Source organism: Lagenorhynchus albirostris, chromosome 20 (genome assembly GCF_949774975.1).
Source record: "Lagenorhynchus albirostris chromosome 20, mLagAlb1.1, whole genome shotgun sequence".
Taxonomy (NCBI): Eukaryota; Metazoa; Chordata; class Mammalia; order Artiodactyla; family Delphinidae; genus Lagenorhynchus; species Lagenorhynchus albirostris.
In genome coordinates this window covers 58,379,698-58,400,309 of record NC_083114.1, presented here as the reverse complement: position 1 = coordinate 58,400,309, position 20,612 = coordinate 58,379,698, and the positions used below count along the sequence as shown (strand labels likewise).

At 45.3% G+C, this 20,612-nt stretch overlaps 1 protein-coding gene across 3 annotated transcripts in view; it reads left to right on the top strand.

The window, feature by feature from the left end:
• Positions 1 to 10,065, top strand: part of GNA13 (G protein subunit alpha 13) — a 39,730-nt gene extending 29,665 nt beyond the window's left edge. For all 3 annotated transcript variants that reach the window (XM_060133445.1, XM_060133446.1, XM_060133447.1), the window contains exons 3-4: positions 808 to 858; positions 5,951 to 10,065. In XM_060133445.1, coding sequence (XP_059989428.1) covers positions 808 to 858; positions 5,951 to 6,523 — 624 coding nt within the window. In that variant the 3' untranslated portion in view covers positions 6,524 to 10,065. The remainder of the gene's footprint in view (positions 1 to 807; positions 859 to 5,950) is intronic.
• Positions 10,066 to 20,612: the final 10,547 nt, after the last annotated feature.

Here is a 20,612-nt window from a genome sequence, read left to right as displayed (position 1 = left end):
TACGTGCCCGCCCCTGTCCCCTCAGATGCCCCCTCAGAACCTGCAGTCAGACAAGGTCTTCAGGGAATTCTCTTCTGTGTGAAAGAAGCACTGCCTTCTGGAGCTCGGGCAGGACAAGTGCTGCGCTGGTAGAAACCCAGCAGGACAGGGAGGACCCTGGGAGACTCCAAGACACAGCCCTGCCGGTCCTTTGTTCGAGTATTTCCTCTTAGGAATGTGTTCTCATGCACTTTAGATGTTGGAAATTGCCTGAGGTCTGATAGAAGTCTGGGCTCAGAGAGAGTAGACTGATCACTCAGGTAGGGAAGAGAGGTGAAGCCTGCAGCATTATTCAGGGTTCAGGAGCAAAAAGGCGTGTCCGTCTAGGCGCTTGCCTGTTAGGTGTTCTCACCTCATCCCTGCTTCGCTTTTGATATAAACGTGATTGAAAAATGTAGACAGAAATAATCCCACCTGACTTGTAGTTGTATGTGTATCGCAAAAGCAGTTTTCACCTTTTAATTACATCTTCCCTTTGGATACACAGATATATCGGAACACGTACATGTGATCCTGTCCGAATGGATGAGTGCTTGGGGTATCGCTTCTGTAAAGACTCTGTGAGCCTCACCAGGCTGCAGCACTTTGACAGAGACAGACATTTTATGTGTCTTTAGTGGGGTTAGCTGCTCAGTCTGAAATTGGTGACTAAACAGAGTATGTTTGGATTTGGATTAAGTGTACAACCAGACAGTTTAATATAAACTGTTGTAACAAAGTCTTCCATCTCTAAGCCCTAATAACTATTTATTTTCTTCTTGTTTTCAGGGTGAATCTGTAAAATATTTCCTGGATAACTTGGATAAACTTGGAGAACCAGTAAGTTTTCAGACTGAATGTTTGTGTTTATTGCCATTTGAAAGCAGTAGTTAGGATAAGGAAACTTAGAAAAATGATGTATTAAGCGGTATCCTTTTTCCTAGTAGCAGTATGCCGACTGTTCCTGCTTCATGTTTTCTCCCTCTCCTGTCCTGACCTCTGCCAGTTCCTTGAGGAATGCCCTGTCCACTATTTTGTGAAAGTAAAACTCTTTATGGAAAGAAGTTTATGCTTGAAAATGAGGTGGCACATTAACTAGCCTACGTCAGTGTCTTGCTTTTCTGTAAGTGGAAACCGAAAGAACGCGGTGGGCTGATTGATTTCAGAACTTTTCAGCAAACGTTATTTTCCAGTCTAGGACCCCCCGTGTGTTGGGGTGGAGCGTAGGAGGCTGGATTCTCAAGGCCGTGATGTGGGAGGAGTCGCCCTTGCAAAGGAGCTGGACCATCAGACTGTCCTGTAGTGCGTCCTTGAGGCCGTGGCCGACTGGCGAGGGCTGGTGCTGGCCGCTCTCTGTGTTGGACTTGTGCAGAGATTTCACTGGAAGGAAGCTTTGTGCTGCTTAGAAAATGCTCGAAAACCATTGCCCTAGCGTCAGTGGTGACCCATTCAATTGAGTATAGTTTCGTATGCCGCCTCTTAAACCAGATTTCTGTTGTAAAGTTTAATGTGGTTTTATGGGTTCTTTGAGATGTTTAACTTTAAAAATAAAACAGAAGGAAAGCACAAAATGAAACCTATTGCAAGTAGGAAAGTAGCATATGTGTGTCTAGAACGCTAAGTTTTGCATTTTCCCTTATTTTTTTGTATTTTGCTAAATTGCACTTGTCTGCCGTTCAGTCAGTATGTGTTTCTCCCACCTGTTTCGTAGACACAGGTGCTCTAGAAGTTAGGGTCTCTGTACTTGTCTGTTTTTGTTCACTCAATCCACATCAGTGAGACTTTGTATTAAGACTTATTTCATTGTCACTTTTCCGTGTGGTCAGATTGCAATAAGCCTTAAAAAAAAGTTCCGTATAAGCCCAATGGAGAGAAGCTTTAGTAGGTAAACTAATTCTTTAAGAGCTATTTCACGTTTTCTGATCCCAGTAGTGCGCATTCGCCCCGTTCTTCTCAGTCTGCCTTTTCGCACAGGCCTTCCTTGAGCAGCCATTCGAGGTGGGTCCCCTCCGCTGTCTTCAGCATCAGCACTGGCTCTTCTCAGGCTCGATTGTTCTTGTTACAGTTGGTCTCTTCACTTATAGGTTTTGCTGGTCTTTCCCCCACCTCTTTCCCTGAGGGCAAGGACCTCGGGTCTTGGTTGTGAAGGGCTGAGTCCTTGCTGCCCGGTGACAGTGCCTGGTGCCTCGTAGGCGCTCAACAAATAGCGTCGGAGCGAGTGACTCAGAGCCAGCCCCCGTCAGTTTGTACTGGCTGCTTAGAGGCTTACGCTGAGAACAGTTTTGAGGCCACATCTGGAATAAAAACAAAAAAGTGTTTTTGTGATCAGTAGGTAGTTGTAAAGGCGAGGAGAATAAATGTGGGTGTGCTGCAGACTGGCCGCCCACTCTGTGCACATCAGACAGGTCACGGGATTGCGTTTGCTTCGCCATCTCTGACTGAAGTTCTAGGACTGTTGAATCCCCGCTGTGTGCCAAGCCCCATGGCCCTCTGGGAGATGGAACCACAGGGGTCAAGAACAGGGCTCTGCAGCCAGACCACCAGAGTTCCAATCCCAGTTCCATTGCAGACTGGCTGTGTGACCTTAGGCATCTCTAGACGTTAGTTTCTTCATCCACATCATAGGCATAGTAAGAGAACCATCCCCGTCGGGCTCGGGGGCGATTACGTGAAATAAACCCCATGTCTCAAAAGTCTGCTCAGGCTGCCATAACGAAATACCACATGCTGGGTGGCTTAAATAACAGACCTTTATTTCTTGTAGTTTTTGAAGCTAGAAGTCCAAGGTCAAGTTGCTAGCATGGTCGGTTTCTCGTGAGGACTCTTCCTGACTTGTAGGCTGTGGCCTTCTCGCTGTGCCTTGACGTGCCCTTTGGTCAGCACACACACGTGCAAGAAGTGTATGGCCTCTTCTTTTTGAGGCCACCAACACTTACCTGATTAGGACACCACCCATATGACTTCATTTAACCTTGGTCGCCTCCTAAAAGCCCTGTCCCCAAAGACAGTCACACTGAGGGTTAGGGCTTCAGCACATGAACGCAGGCGGGGTGTGCGGGGACGGTGCCGGAACGCAGTTCAATCCGTGGCGCCCAGTGAGGTGTTCAGGTTGGTGCCTTGCAGTTGTAATATCTGCTCGTCATTAGCTGTTTGGTTCTTTGACCTCCATGTTTAAGGAACTCATTCTAGTCAGAGACAAAACTAACATACATAAAACAAGCAGAGGACGATTAAATGAGACTGATGGTGAAGATGGTGTTAGTGCATGGATGGAGAAGCTGGAGCTAGCCCTTGAGAGGACGTAAGCCTGGGCGGCTGGGGGGACGAGGGGACGCGCACAGCGGGCCATGCCTGGGGTCAGGAGGCACATCTGTCTGACAGAAGTGCTTGGCTCTAATGTACAAGAACAGATTTCAGGAAGGCAGTCACCAGGGCCTGGATGTGCCGTTCGTTGCACAGTCACGCATCACGCTGACGACATGCGGCGGTCTCAGGATGTGAGGCTCGTGCAGCTCTCCACCTTGGGCTCTGGGGAGCCTGACGAGGTGGGGCAGAGTCTGCCGGTTCCGGAAAACAAGGAATAAGGAGGGTCATGGAAGCCAGGTCAGCGAGGTCTGGTCTGCTGCAGGGAGGGGCCTCACTGCCAGCTCTGAGGGCATGGTGCAGGAGGGGTGGTCTCTGGGGGCTTAGAGGTGGACCCAGGAGGTGCGGAGGACCAAGGGGCAAGATGGTAATCCAGGCTGAGATGTTAAAAAACGGGGGCAATGAAAATAAAGAGGGGAAAGAAAAGGTGAGGAAGGTTCAGAGAAGGAGCAGCGGGATTTGATATAAAGTAGGAGGTGATGGAGAAGGTCCACCGTGAGGGGCAGGCTTGGGGTGCGGGCGGGGCAGGACGTGGGCAGGAGAGCGTCCTGGTGGACGGGGCTGGGGACGAAGACGGTGAGTGTTGGGACTGAAGAGGCTGCATCCGTGGAGGGCTGTCAGGTGCGCACAGGTAGGGGGGCCGTTGCTGCCTTGGTTTCCCTCTCTTGGCAGCAGTGGTGACAGTGGGAACCGCTAGACAGTAACACACGGGCTGTGTGCCGAACCCGGTTCCTAAGCGCTTCACCCACTTGCCGTGTTTAGTCCTCACAGCACCCCGTGGGTGCTGTTGTCTGTGTTTTTCACAGGTGAGAAAACTGAGACGCAGAGGTTAAGTGATGACTTGTCGCAGGTCACCCAGGTGGTCTGTGGGCAGCTGGCTGTAGCATCCACAGTCCTGATCCCCGTGGCTCTGCCAGACCCTTGAGCACTTGATTACCTCGTCCTGTGTTTGCGCTCTATGTGAATTAGCCCTGAGCGCCTAACTAAGGCAATAATAAAGGACTTTTTATTTTTATGAAATTAGAAAATTAAACATCGCCCCTCGGGGCTGGGCTGTTTCTGAGGCGGCTGGTGCGCACGAGTGCCGTGAGCCGGCCGCACCTTTCTGGAGAGCAGGTGGACATTAGGTCCCAGTCATGAAAATCTTCACAAGCCTTGACTGCATCACCATCTTATTCCTGGTTATTCAGTTTCAGGAAATAGCCCAAAAGGGGGGGAAAGAAGGATGTGCATGAGAATTTTAATTGCAGCATTTATATTAAGCAAAAAATTGGAACCAACCTAAATGACCACTAGTAGGGGAATATTTATGTAAATGATAGCACATTGATCCATTTGATGTATGTTATGCTCTTTTAAAATGAAATACAACCGTGTCAGCATGTGAAACAGTTCATGATTAAGTGTCAGCCGAAAGCCGGGGCCGGGCAGAGAATCGGGGTGGTGCTGCTTACAGACGAGGCAGGTGCGTGTGCGTCTGCGGGAGCTGGGGTACACGTGCGAGCCCCAGCGTGTCTCATTAGAGCCCTGTGGGCACTTTATACATCGCTGTGGGTTGCAGACAACTGAGAACTGCTGGGTTTTTTCTGTTTTTTTTTTTTTTTTTTTTTTTTTGATTCTTAGCTACACTATTTTAAGGAGATAAGTATTCACACTGTAATGAAATTTCAAAATCATAGTATTTGGAACGGTATAAAATGCAGCACTGTGAGTAACAGTTGGCATTGTTTTAAAACCTTGCCTTGATTTAAAAAAATTGTGACCTTGGTGATGAGCATTTAAAGCCTTCCTGTTCAGTATTGTCCAAAAGCTCCATCAAAGTTCTGGAAAAATACTAAGCTGAGAAGAAAGAACCAGTTTCACCGCCCAGGGGCACTCACTGTCGGCCACAGCCAGGGGCTCGGGAGGCCAGCAGCTTCCGTCCGTACGTCCATCCATCTGTCCAGGGTCTTGGTGTAGACCCTCCCTCCGAGGCACCGCTGTGTCCGGGCACGGGTGCCGGCAGAGGAGAAAAGCTGGGGCCCTGCCACGGAGACGGCCCCCCGCCAACAGCTGGGAAGCCCCGCAGAGTGAGCTCGGTCAAGGGTGCAGAGCAGAGGCCGCGTTGCAGCAGTGAGAACATAGGCGACCCGGGTAGAGCTGTCGGTCCTGCAGGCAGGGGCGCAGAGCAGGGGCCGCAGGGGGCGGAGAACCTTGACTTGGGGCCCCGCCGCTGTTGACGGAGGGGCGAGGAGCCATGACCGTGGCCGTGGACACGCAGCGGCAGGCGGCTGCTGGTACGGTGGGCGTCACGCGTGGACGGACACTCGGGTCGTCCGGCAGGCTGAAAAAATCATAGGCGCCTTCATTTGCGGCGAATTTCGAACCAGTGCGGACGCTAACATTGCAGCGTATCTTGCTGTTTTATGATGAGAATCAGAATAGCATTGATGCTTTAATGTTACCAGGGGATTGTCATTTAAAAGATACTTTTGTTTACGTATCCATTCGCTAGCCCAGTTAGTAGTACATTAAATATTCTCATTACTCCTGGATTACTGAGTAGGAAACGATTTTTTTTCTTTTCCAGGATTACATTCCATCACAGCAAGACATTCTGCTAGCCAGAAGGCCCACCAAAGGCATTCACGAGTACGACTTTGAAATTAAAAATGTTCCTTTCAAAATGGTTGATGTAGGTGGTCAGAGATCAGAAAGAAAACGTTGGTTTGAATGCTTCGACAGCGTGACATCAATACTTTTCCTTGTTTCCTCAAGTGAGTTTGACCAGGTGCTTATGGAAGATCGTCTGACCAATCGCCTGACAGAGTCTCTGAACATTTTTGAAACCATCGTCAATAACCGGGTTTTCAGCAACGTCTCCATAATTCTCTTCTTGAACAAGACAGATTTGCTTGAGGAGAAAGTGCAAATTGTGAGCATCAAAGACTATTTCTTAGAATTCGAAGGGGATCCCCACTGCTTAAGAGACGTCCAAAAATTCCTGGTGGAGTGTTTCCGGAACAAGCGGCGGGACCAGCAGCAGAAGCCCCTGTACCACCACTTCACCACAGCCATCAACACGGAGAACATCCGCCTCGTCTTCCGTGACGTGAAGGACACCATCCTTCACGACAACCTCAAGCAGCTCATGCTCCAGTGACGTACAGGAGACTCGCTGTCTTCGTACCTTTTTGTCTTTTTGATTGTTTTCGGTTTGTTTTGTTTCTTTAAAATAGAAGTTTACAACAGGAATTAGAAAAATCTTGATTCTGTGTTTAACTTCTTGGAAATCTTAGTCGTTCTTCTGCGGCCTTTGGTTGTGGCTGAGAGCCGCTGAGTAACACGGGGCCAATATCTGCTGAGGCTTGGCTTTGATCTCTTTCACTCCGGCTTCCATTGGAGTGGAGTCATTTCCTGCCAGACCTCAGACAAGGCATCCCTCAGGCTTTAAATTCTTCCACTTTTCAAACTGAATTCTCCTGTAGTGCCAAGTATAGAAGGTGTCCTTAATATTTGTAGGCCTGAGGTTGAGAATGTTCAGTTCTAGAACGAGTAAGATACCTTTTGTTCGCCCTGCAGGTAGCAGCCACACTTGTGCCCAGCTTTATGGTGACCTGTTTTGAAAGGGCCACTGGAAAATGTGTGATCTAAGGAATGGCGTTCTGTAGCTTCACCCAGGTTCAGCCTTCACGGTTTTCTGATTGCTTATATACACAGCAGTTGTTTTTTTTTTAAATTTCTGTGGTTTCTGAAGGCAATATTCTGGTGTGTTTAAAGTTTACATGAGGATCTCTGGTCTGATGGTAATGAACGCTCACAAATGGTCCAGGGGAGCACAAGGCAGGCGCATGCCATCCGTAGTGTTTTGATTAAAAGTCATGAGTGAAATGTTATTTGCCCTTTTCATATTTAAATATCATGTAATCAGTGTGCTATACGGGAAACCTTCTGGCCATAGCAGCAGCTAAAAACGTGCGAGAACCTGATAACAGAACGTCCTAAATAAATACACCCTTTCCCAAGAATATTATGTGTTTTACTCTCAGACTTTGAAACCCTGTCTCAGCTGATGTGGGTCCTTACGGTGGGATCACTGCTGCACCATCACAAACATTGTCCTTCCGCTCTCCTGTCTGTTCCCATCAACTCCAGACGGTGGCATTTATGGGCTGTTTTTTGGAGCTTTTGCCAAGGGCAGTATTTTCCTGCCACACTATTCACTTCTATTTGAGATTCTTACTCATTCTTGGTGTCTCTGAAAGAGTATGTGTGTGTTTGCAACATCATTGTTTACGAAATTCCAGCTTTCTTGAGGTACATTTTGAAGGTTTCAAGGATACTTTCAAGAATAAGTAGTAATTTTTTTAGTTCATACTGCAAGGTGATTACATTTGACCTCCTCCACCACTTACCAAATTAAAACGTACCCATGAAGTAGCTTTGCAATTACAGATACATTCATAGTGAACTCATCAGAGTGGCTGGTTTGCAGAACTAAAAATACTGCCCTGTAGGTTATGCGTAGTGTCAGAATTGGATTAGAGAAACAGATGTACAAGACTGGTGACAGTTTGGAAAGTCTGATGGCTTTTCTTCCTTTCCTGAAAATTGTGATTAAGACCGTGATATCTTTCACTTCACTGTATAGCTGACTGTGTTCTCAGGTATTTTATTGGCTAGAAAGTCCTTGAAAGATTGGTCAACATTCTGGATCACCCAGCCTTTCTAAGACAATGGCTCTGGGTCTGTCTTGCTGTCTAGTAAGAATAGGGCTTTGCAGTGAACTGACCAGGGATTGTCCTCAATGTACCTGACTTTTCTTGCATTTGAAACTCCACCATCATTACACCCATAACTGCCAGTGTTTTCGTGTCTTGGTTGACACCTGAGCTATTGACATGTAGCCCTACATCCTGATGCAGGCGTCCATAGTACAGCAGAGTTCACGCACGTCAGAATAGTTCTGTATCTATAGTGCTTCTTACCAAAAAGAGTGCATTGTTTAATCCACAGAGTTAGAACCATTTCAGGGCCGAGGAGTATCTGAGTATATGCACAGTAACGTGGAGACTTTGGGTGGAAGGTCTGTGTGTAAATTTAGCAAATGGTCCTATCGAATGGCCAAAGCATCATTTCACTCCAGTGTATGTATAAAGAGGAAGGTTACTCTCAGTTAAGTTATATTTCAGATCTGAAATATATGAACCATAAATACTGCCTGACAAGCACCATTTTGACTACCACAGAGAAATGTTAAAACACCAAATAGATAGGATATTACTTTGGGCATTTGAGATTTCCTTTCCTGACGTGTGTGAAGTCTCAAAGTCAGCTTTCTTTTAAAATAAAACCTAGCCTATATTTTGAGGCAGTAAATTACTTACATTTAATGGCAGGCTGGTTTAGACACTCAGTGGAACTTTAAGTTCCAATCTGAAGGCTTTAGTCCACATGTTTTATATACTGTACTTTTAAACCGTTTGAAGGAGTCCTATACCTACAGCATGAAAACCAGAGCCTTTTGAAACACCACTGTGTGAAGAGGGAGATGAGATTCAGTGACAAAGCTGAAAGGGAGCTCATAGTTTTGCCCTATGCCAGTGTCCCCCCAGTCTCTAAAAATGTAAGTTGGATTTAAAGCTGTTCAGTGTGTTTGATTTTCTAAGTCTTCATGGTTATGATTTGGAATAAAATGTGCCCAATTCTCTATTACATTCTCCTCTTAAGTCTGAGTGTCTTCTTGCTTATTAATTCTTAAGAAATGTCACACAAGTGTCTTCACTGATCTTGAAGAAATTTATAGTATACAGAGTTGCCTTATAAATCAAAGAACAGCACAGAGTTTTGCCTTGATTATCTTATAGGGAAGAGGTATTGTCAGACGTTTTTCTGAAGATCCAAATAATGTAATGCCTCTGTCAGATATTTTTAATAACCCGTATCATTGCTTGCTGCCAAATATATTGCATTGAAATCTTCTTCTCAATTGTATTGTCTGGAAAGGGCATTTGACAGCTAGATCACAGCAGCGACCAAAGAAGGCATCGTGGAGTGAACATGGTTTGGCTGTTTGGTTTGGTTTGAAGCTGCACTGGCGTGTATTTTACATGGTGAAGGTCCTCTGGTTAAACTCCCAAGGGAGGTTGTCGAGCGAGGTCCTTGTTCATTTGTTGGCAGTGGTCAGTATAAAGTAGAAGAAAGGAAGATTCCCTTAATACCAGAAGTGATTAGAAGTGTTGGTTCAGACTCACAAAAATCATATGCCCCAGAATTGTTTGTAAGCGGGAATGAGTAAATCTGAACTTCCAATGTATACCCCAATACTTGTATTTATGCTTTTGGTAAAATGTATTTTCAGCATTAGTACACATATCCGGTGTTATGCCTTATTTATGTGAAGAATAAAGTTACCAAGTTATGTTCTGTTATGTTCTGAAACTCAAATCACTATTTGAGAAACCCTCAAATTGGTGCTTTCATTATATAATGATACATTTAGACAAAACCCCAAACCAAGCCATTTGAAACAAGATTCTCTTCATTGCAATTTGTAGCAATGTTATTTCTGTATATGTAATGAGAAGGCTAAATACCAGTGTTAACTCTTAATTTCTTGTTTGAATCCGTGAAATCGTGCCTGTAAAGCTCAGTCAAACATTTGTAATAAACTCCCCAATAAATCTAGAGACAGTCACTCTGTTACCTTTTCTTTTCTTTTAGTTTTAATTGAGGGATCGAGAATAAATTTTGCATGTCTTTTTTCAGTTGGAAATCTGACTTTATCTCTCTTTCCCATCATTTCAGTACATAAAGTTACATTAATTACAGATGATCTGTCCATGTGTTTGTGCTGCTGGACAAAAAGTACTGTTTTTTTTTTCTTTTTTTTAGTGATAGGACACAGGTTGGCTCTTCAGTGTAGTAAACATGAGGAAGGGAGGGACTTGTACGTGAGTGGTGTGTACATGTCCCCCTGTTCCAAATAAAGCAAGTGATAGTACATACCCATTATTTTATGGTACGAGGTTAGGGCTTAATAAATTTATAGAGAGATTAAAGTATAAGTCTAAGCCAGACCATTTTAAACAAGTTGAACTTTATGGCCTTTTCAAGTACCATTGAGTTGATACTCACCTTAGGCTGATAAGTGATTATTAACATAATCTGAAGTACCAGTGTTTGTGCCACTAGCATTCTTATGTCTGTACTTGAATGTATAGTTAGCATTTAAATAACTCTGTTCATTCTTGTGACATCTAGGTCTAACCATCTGATTTCAAATGCCAGAGCTCGTAGGGAACAAAGTGTTAATGATAGGGCAGTCATTTCTGGGTTGATGAGAGATTCTGCGACCTTTCCAAAACCACATTACCTTTGATAATGAAAATGTCCAGAAGGATGGAAGTAGGGACCCAGTACGCATACATCATCAGTCAGTGACGGTCATGGTAGAAGTATGCTACTTACCTGTTCTCTGATTGGGGTTTGTCTTTGGAAAGCTCGTTTATAATATTTCTTGCCATAGTAAAAGGGCTGCATTTGTTCTCCAATCATGCCTATTTGATGGCTCTAGGGAAAAAAACAGAGGGGGCAGGTAGGGGTTAATTCTTGGAAAGTATATGTAACAGTGCAACAGACGATACCATTTACCCTTTCTTTACCTCTTACTTGAAAGCAGAATCGCAAAATGTTTAAATGGCTTTACTAGTCTAAAGGTGGAGCTCATTTACCACGGAAGCCTTATCAAAAAGTCTATTTCATAACAACCTCATAGATACTGTACCTAACAAAACATGATTTGTATTAGCTCTGTATGAAAGTATTTGTGGCTTAGGATTTTTTATACATATATCTTTTTATAACTTTCCCAGAACTGAGCACATTATCTGATACTGTTGTAAATTTTTTTTCTGTCAGTGCTTTAGTTCAGGATTGGCAATAAATTATTTCTACAGGAGGTCTGAAAGTGGAAAGAATGGTTTGATTTGATAAAATGAGTTGCTAGTCATCCAGGCTTTTTACTTTTGTACATATTTTGCAAAAATTTTGCCTCTTGCTATTAATATTTGCTTTGTAAAAATTACGGACGTTTAATAAACATTTATAAACTATTCCATACTATGATGTTATTTAAATCTGATTAAATGTCAAGTGTAAAGCAGACACTTAATATTTGAAAGCAGAGGTTTCACCCAGTGACTGAAAGCACAGAAATCGCTCTTTTGTCAGATCTCCAGCGATACTTTGACTTAATACTAGTCTGTAAACGTTTCCTCACTGAAGACAGAGATGCGGGCTTCAAGAACGCAAGAACACTTGTTTTGATGTGGGAATGGGGAACACCCCACTTTTCTCTCTGCTCCTCTTAAAATCGCTGAAATTGCGCTAGGGTGTCTGGGCTCACGGTTTGTCCACCTGCAGGAGTAATGCTGCTATGTCTTTTGTCATCAAAATAGCGTTTTAAAAACAAACCAACATGTTACACTCCTTGTTTCAAGAAGCTTTAAGATGATGATTTACAGAAAAATTGCAAAGATAGTAGTTTCCCTGTACTCCACACTGTTGGCAATAGTTTCCCCATTTACCATCTTGCATCGTACTAATTAACATCTTGCATTATACTAATTCACCATATTGGTTCAAAATTAATGAACCAGTATTGGTAATTTATCCTTAAGCCCATACTGTATTCAGGTTTCCTTAGTTTTTCCCTGTTGCCCCTTTCTGTTCCAGAATCCCTCCAGGACACCATCTTACACTGATTTGTCCTGTCTGTCTGAGCTCCTCTCAGCTATTACAGTTGCCCAGGCTTTCCTTGTTTTTGATGACCTCGGCTGTTTTGAGGAGGAGGAGTGCTGGTCAGGTATTTTGTAGGTTGTCCGTCCGTTGGGATCAGCCTGGTATCTCCCTTGTGATCAGACTGGATTCTGTGTGTGGGGACCACCGGGGTAAAATTACCACTCTCGTGAAATCACGTCACTCGTCTTTTCCCTTTGCAACTTCAGCCGAATTAGAAGTTGTTAAATAACTTTTGGTATGTTTATACCTTTTCTTTAAGTGGCGTTTATGGGAAGCTGAGCATGTACTTTTCTTCCCCAAAGCAGAATGAAGGGCCTTTTCCCACAATCAGAATTGCAAAGCAGGTGTGAATAAGTGTTCAGTGGTGATGGCTGTAATCCAGGACTGGTTGCTTCCAGGCCTTTCTGGCAAAATAAAAATTGTGTCCAAGTCCTGACCTTTACAGTGAGATTTCACTATTGGTCCCAAGAAAAACTGAGATAGAAAAATTGGGGCTTAGAGATATTTACAAATCTACAAATACCTACAAATTTCTAGATTGGAAACAGGTCATTAAATTAGCCTTCGTTAGAGACTTAAGATCTTTTAAAATGGAAACTAAACTCACTTGAGCATTTGAATCCCCCAAAGGAAACCAAGAAGTCTTTACCAAAAAAAAACCTTTTCTTAGGCCATTGTTAGAACAAGAGAATATTGATTTGTCGGCGGAAACAGCTAAAAAACTATTGTCCACTGAAGTGCTGGGCCCTATCACAGAGCCTTGGCATGAGATGCTCTCAAAATGACCTGTTCCGTTGCCCACAATGTGGGTTGTTGAAAGAGAAAAGAGCCTTTGGTCTCCTGAGAATGCAGGAAACCCGCAGTTCATCGGTTAAACCAGAGGTTTGTTTGGTGACGGGAAATTTGGCAAATCCTCAGAAAAGGAATGACTTGGGCATTGTTTTAAAAGACACATTGTAACTTTCCCTCAGAAGTGAGCGGGGCCCCTGGAATACAGCATCGCAGCTAGAGGAAGGGGTATCTGCCGAACACTGCCACCTACACTTCCCGAGCGTCCATTTTCCGAGGCCACCAAGATGACAAAGGGCTCAGACAAGGGTTCCATACAAAGTAACTCTTCAGGGCAGAGGGTTAAGCTTCTGTGCTGGCCCCAAGGATACAGAGGGAAGTTATGTCCAGAGTGAACATTTATACTGAGTGGAGGAGTGTGTTGATTTATCTTTTCCCCGTGAAGGTACATGATAGGAAAACAAGCAACAAAGTCTTTCTAAAAGTCGATCATTCTTGCCGCTTTAGACTTGGGGCTTGATTTTCCTCCCTCGTCAAACGTGGAAGAAGAGAGACTTAACTCTTAAGATGCCACGAGGTCCAACACCACTGACCTCGGGAGAGGAAAAGTAGAGTTGTTTTCTTTTTCTATTATTCTCCATGGAAAATCCCAGTGCTTGTCGACTTGGAGATTTAAATCACTGGTTTCATTTAAGGCCAGAATGAGTATATCGAAACTTTATCCCGAAAGGAAGAGCGTCACAGCACCCAGGGCTCAGCAGTACTGATGAAATTCCACATTCGAGCTAGCGTTGTCCAGGCTGCCCTCGCATTTCTGCAGCAGGTGATAGTTTGGGGGAAGATGCTATAAATCAATGTTAAGGAGGATGACATTCCAGACCAAGGGTGGATGCCCAACTTTATGGCAATAATGAGCGTCAGTGTAACACAGGTGCACTGGACAGCATAGCCCTCTCCAAAGTGCATGAAACAGAATCATGTTCAAACACCTGTCCAACATTCAAGGCGTCAACCTCCCTCTCCAGCCAGCCTGCCCTTCCAGTTTCCTTCACACCAGCTGAACTAGGTAGCTGTTTTCCCCACGTCTCGCCTCTCTGGTTCTCTTGGCCATGGGCCAAGTCCTGCTCACCCTTTAAGGCCTCACTCTGAGGAGGATGGTGGGATGACTACCACCCCGGGGCTGGAGCAGTTTCTTCCTCTGTGTGCGCCTCCCATCCTACCCCTCTCCCAGGGCACTTACTGTAGAGCGATTTACGTTCACGTCTTAATGCTTCTGCTCGACGGTGACACGAATCCGACATTGTTACACAGATGCTTTTGTTAAGCTCCCCGTGTGCCCGGCTGACACGTCTGACTGTTCCCAAGAGGCACCGACACAGGGTCTCCTCCTTAGGAGACTCACAGTCCAGTTGTGACGGGAGCCTGAGTGGAACCAGCCCGAGGAGGGGTGGAGAGAACGTGTCCCTACTGTGTGGACAAGTGGCCCTTGAGTGCACGGTCACTAACTTAAGGAGTTTAAGATTAGACCAATTATCTGGGAAATAAGGAGCTTGAGCTCAATGGTTTCCATGTTCTTTACTACTTTCAGATTCTTGAAAGCCTTCTAGAATATTCCCACTTGCAACAAAAATTGTTCATAGCGTAATATAGTATTATAGTCTATAATACAAAATTCCGGGAATTCCCTGGTGACCCAGTGGTTAGGACTCGGGGCTTTCACTGTCGAGGGCGCAGGTTCAATCCCTGGACGGGGAACTAAGATCCCGCAAGCCACTCGGTGAGGCCAAAAATAATAATGATAATACAAAATTCCTATGATAAGGTCTTCAAATTTTCCTGAAAAAAAAAAAGTAAAGAGAGGGACTTTATGGGGAAAATTTTAAGTATATGTCTTTGAGGACCCTAAGGGGAACTCAGTAGGTTTTTGGAAAAGTGACCCCCCACCCGCCACGTGTTTTGTTATTTTTTTCCTGCACTCTTTTCCTCATGGGGAATGTCCTTGTAACAGGCCATAGATATTCAAGAGTGTGCTGTTAGTCTTTCTGAGGTGTTGAAAGTCTGGATCTGATAGCCTCCAAAACTCACTGGAGTGTTCAGCTGTGTGAAGGTCAGATCCATTCATTTTATGGTCATTATCTTAGTTCAGCCTGCTATAAAAAGTACCATAGACTGGGTGGCTTACAAACCACAGAAATACATTTCTTAGAGCTTGGGAGGCTGGGGGTCAGAGACCAGGGTTTGAGCAGAATCAGGTTCCAGGGAGAGCCCTCTTCTGGTTTGCAGACTTATCCTCACTTAGCTGGCCTCTTGCAAGGGCACTAATCCATTCATCAGGGCTCCACCCTCATGACCTAATCGCCTCCCGAAGGTCTCACCTCCAAATACCATCACATGGGGATTAGGGCTCTGACAAATGAACTTGGAGGGGATGTAAATATTCAGTCCATAACAGTCATCATCAGGATTGGTTTCAATCCAGCTTGATTTCTGCCTTTTTTTCCCTCTAAGAAGGACCTGTTTTTTGTTTGTTTTCAGTGGATCAGTGCAGGGGTAAGAATCCAGCAGCTCCTGAGTATCTTCTGTCTAACACCTTTTTTTGGTATAAACTTGCTCCATATAATACCAAAAACTTTGGTAAAAAGAAAAAAAATCTCCCCAATCTTACTAGGCTATCACAGCCACTGTAAATAATTTTAATGGCTCTGTCTAGTCAGTTTTCCCTATATATGATTCATTAACATGTCATTAGCTTAAGTCTCAATGATAACTTTTATTTTTAAAAAATTTTATTTATTTATTTATTTTTGGCTGCGTTGGGTCTTTGTTGCTGGCGTGGGCTTTCTCTAGTTGCGGCGAGCGGAGGCTACTCTTCGTTGCGGTGCACGGGCTTCTCATCGCAGTGGCTTCTCTTGTTGTGGAGCATGGGCTATAGGCGCGCAGGCTTCAGTAGTTGTGGCACGCGGGCTTCAGCTGTTGTGGTGCACGGGCTTAGTTGCTCTGTGACACGTGGGATCTTCCCGGACCAGGGCTCGAACCCGTGTCCCCTGCATTGGTGGGGAAAGGTGGGGAGTTTGAGGTCTCAGAGCCCCCCAGCAGGAGAGCAGCCCAGAACAGATAAGGCAGATTGGGGAGGATGCTGTGATCCAGGAGATTAGGACACTGGGACCTGGATGCCTCAAAGGAGTTAGGAAGATGGAAAAGAAAGTTAACCTGTGTTTAAACTGTGCTCAGAGCCAGGGCTCTATGGGGAGAGCAGGAGCTGACTTGTTTTCTCTCTCCTGCACTGCAGACAACCTGCCCTCAAAAACTCACAGCCCAGGTACAGCGGGGGTTGGGCTGTGTAGTGACGCTGAGAACCCAGGCACTCTGGGAAGACAGTTTCTAGGGGAAACATATCCTGCATCCCAAACACCCAGCTTCTGGATCCTGTCCTACTTGCAAACCAAGGCTTGATTTGCCTGTGATGGGCCAGCTCCGGCAGTGCCAAGGGAGAGAGGCCATTAGCAGAAATGAGAAGCAAACTAAAATCTTTTAGTCCATTAGGTTAAAAGGGGATTTTTCTAACTTTTATTATTTATGATTTGTGACTTCGGTTACTGTTTCCCGGAACAAACAGAATGTTACAGTTCTACTTCAACTTGCTGGAGCAAATAGATGCTTATCATCAGTCTCACTGCAAATTGCGAAGCAGTCCGTCGCCACGGGCTTCGGCGCTGTGGCCTCTTTCTGTAGTTCTTTGATGTCTTGTCAGGCAAGTTATTTTCTGAGCCTCAGATAGTTTCCAAAAAGCTGCCACAATCTGTGTGTGTGTGTGTGTGTATGTGTGTGTGCATGTGCATGCACGCATATATATACACACAAATGTGTGTCTAGATCTATCTATCTTGCAAATGAACATAGTAAACTCAGTGAAATGAGCAAACGCAGACTTTGGTTTTTACTTTAAGAACGTCACTCCCTGAAAAATAGGAATTGGGGTCCCAAGGATCTCCTGTGGGTGGCATTGAGGACTCCGTGGGTGGGAGCTAAGAAAGTGAACAGGAGGGGAGGAAGAAAGGCCGGGTCCAGTGACCTCGGGACCCCTGGAGGATGCCGCCATCCCACTCCCACCCAGGCCACCCCACCCACTGCCCCGGCCTCTGCTGAAGGCGGTCACACAGTCTCCGTGCTGGAGCTGCGTCTGAAATTTACAGTTTTTCTTTCACGTTCCCCTTTTTCAGTCTCCAAGAAGGTGGGGGGGAGGGGATGAATGAGACACAAACGAAAGAGGAAGTGTCTCAGCACTAAGGAGACATCCAACACCTGACTCGACCAGTGACCTCGGTGGAAATACTGAGGACATCCTCTGTGTCCTCTTAGACCTTCTGGGAGCAAGGGCAGCTGCTACCCAGAAGCAACCAGCTTCCTCCTGGCCAGGTCATCGGCGTCACCTGCCTGGAGGTAGAAGAAACTCTGGGGGAGGGTGCGTGGGGCATTGGGGCCGGATGTGCCCGAGGCGGGGAGGCCTCCTGGCCCCCGTGTGACCCTCAAGGCTTCTTCCCTACGAGCTGCAATCCACTGAGCTCCCGACGTGGGGAAACCAGGCTGTGCCCATGGAGGTACCATCCGAGGGGGACCATGAGTCCAGCTCGTTCTCCAAGTCAGACAGCTGCCCCCCCCATGAGGGCAGCTGGTGCTAACTCAGGGACAGGGGAGGACTGACAGCCTCTGAGGGAGAGGACAGATGTGAAGATGGAGGGCAAAGGCTGGTGCAGAGGAAACAGGAAAGACGGCATCGCCAGGGTGATGCTTGAGTGGTGAGAAAGCACACATTTCTTATGCCACGTAAAAATACATTTCTACTGGAGTCCACGTCACGAAAGACAGTGGTGAGACGTGCTTAGAATAGAAACATTCGAAAGGACAGGAGAGTACACAAAGGAAGAAAATCACTCCTGGTTCTGCCCAGAAATAACCTGGGTGAACATTGGCTGAAGCTTCAGATGTTTTCGTGCTGTGCGTTTTTCGACATAATTGCCATCATCCGGGACCTCCAAACTGGTACAGACTGGCTTTTCAATCCATTTCTTTCTTTTTCCAGAAAGAATTCTCTGCCTCTGAGGATGTGTATCACAGCATTGTTTATAATCCGGAAAACCTGAAAAGCCCATGTTCATCGTTAGTGTTTCAGTCAAGCAGTTATAATCTCCCAGTAAAATAGAACGCAGTCATTAAAAAGATTGATCTCATGCTGTGATTCACATAGAAGGATGTTGCCAAGACCTGGCTGAATTTTTTTAAAAGTTTTCAAAACAGTATATATCACTTGAGCCCATTCATATAAAAACGTGGGTGTCTGTGTGTGTAAGGATGTTTGCCAAAATTTTAATAATGGTTCTCTCCAGAAGGAGGGCTATCTGGCTGTTTACTTTATATATTTTTTGTACCATTTACATATATTTTGCAAGGAACATTTACTAGTTTTATGTTTTTTAAAACTATTCATTTTGAGAAAAAAAATTAGGTAAATCTATACTTACTGATATCAAATATATCCACTATAAAGGGAGTGAGGGAATTCCCTGGTGGTCTAGTGGTCAGGACTCGGGGCTCTCACTGCCATGGGCCTAGGTTCAATCCCTGGTCAGGGAACAGAGATCCCACAAGCCATGTGGCACAGCCAATAAATAAATAAATAAATAAATAAATAAATAAATAAATAAATAAAAAGTGAGTGAAAGTGAGAGGAGATAGAAAACCTATACACAATACGGTACCATTTTGGTATTTAACATTTCTATACACAAGTTGGCATATTTTATATATATAATCTGCGAGTACAAAAATATATACATTACAAAGGTTAAGTATGAAATTTACATATCCACTTTACACGTATATAAAAGCAAGTTGTTGTTTTTTTTAAATAAATGTATTTATTTTTGGCTGCGTTGGGTCTTCGTTGCAGTGCGCAGGCTTCTCATTGCGGTGGCTTCTTCTTGCGGAGCACGGGTTCTAGGCGCACGGGCTCATTAGCTGTGGCTTGCGGGCTCTAGAGCACAGGCTCGGAGTTGTGGCGCACGGGCTTAGTTGTTCCGTGGCATGTGGGATCTTCCCAGACCAGGGCCCGAACCCGTGTCCCCTGCGTTGGCAGGCGGATTCTTAACCCCTGTGCCACCAGGGAAATCCCTAAAAGCAAGTTTAAAAACTTGTTATGGTGGGTGCTTTTTTATAAAATCATGACACTGTGTTATATCTTAAACAGTAACGATATTTCCGTTGTGAGGGTGGGCAGTATTTCAGGCTGAGTCTTGGAGGAGGACTGGCCAGTGCAGGACAGTCCGGAGTGAGGGAACAGCACGTCCCCAAGGAAGGCACAAAGTCACAACAAAGCGGGTGCGTTTGTCAGCCTATCACCCCTGGCATCTGAAACCACGGAGCGCTCCCTCCTTCTGAAATTTCCTCCTGGCTTTTCTGGGTCACTGTCTTCTCTGGACTGCAGTGGCTCCAGTCAATCATACAGGCACTTGGGGCCCTGAGGGAATGAGGCACTGGACAGTGACCTTGGTTGTGTCGGGCAGGGACTCTGTAGAGAGCACGAGGATTCAACCGACCTCATTCATAATATCCTGGAGGCTCAGGCCTGGGCACCACGGGAGAGAGAACCTAGAATCTGGGTCAGTGGACTTGGGCTCAAGGTGAGACATCCCCGCCTCCCCGCCATGGCCTGTCTCAGATGAAATACACTACTTCTCTGAACCTCAGTATCATTATCCATAAAATGGGACAATAAGAACCTTACCCCATAGGGTTGCTGAGAAGGTAGTATCCAAAAAAGCTGCTTCCAGGAAGGACAGACAGCCTAAAAAAACCCCAAAGGCCAAAATGCCAAGCCCTGACATTTCAACAGGTCAGGTTTTGCTAAAAAACCCATGCTCACGAAAAGTCCTTGTGATACATTCTCGTGGTCAGACGTGTCAGTCACAGGTTCTGATTACGGAAACTCTCTGACAAAACAGCCTGTTGACATGAGTCACCGGGTGGTTTAAGTCTCAAGGCCAAGGTCTCTCCTAAGAATGGGTTGCAGACATGTACATTCTTGGGAAAAGACAGCAGTGGTTTGGAATCATTTTTATCCAGGAGGATGAATTTACAGTCCAGAAAGTAACAGCCTTCTGAAACACCAGGTGGTGAATATAAAGTCCCAGGGTCTCCGTCCTCCGACTTTCCTGAATTTCCTTCTCTCGTATTTGCTTCCGTTTGGAGTCCTTTCTTTTACGTACACACCTCTGTTGATTCAGGATCCGGCCTGGTAACCTGGGTAAATTACTTCAAATGGCAGTTCAGATAACTTCAGTCCACTTGGAAAGCACAGATGGGAGAAGAGTCTACTTAAAGTCGGGGACTCCACGAAGGGACCTCAGAAAGGAATCGGCTTTGGTCGATGGGCCTAGGTGGGAAGGGGCGTGAGAACGTCACTTTCTCTCAAGGGCGAAAATTTCTTCTTCCTAAATGTTTGCGTCTCCTCTCTGGAAGCTTCTTGAGCTTGTTTTCCGAATGGTCATCATGTTGGATCGCACTGAAGGCTCTTCTCTGCAGGATTCTGTGGCCTGGCTGTTAGAAGCACAGACGTAGAAGATTCCCCAAGATCTGGCTACATTTTCTTTTAAAGTTTCAAACAG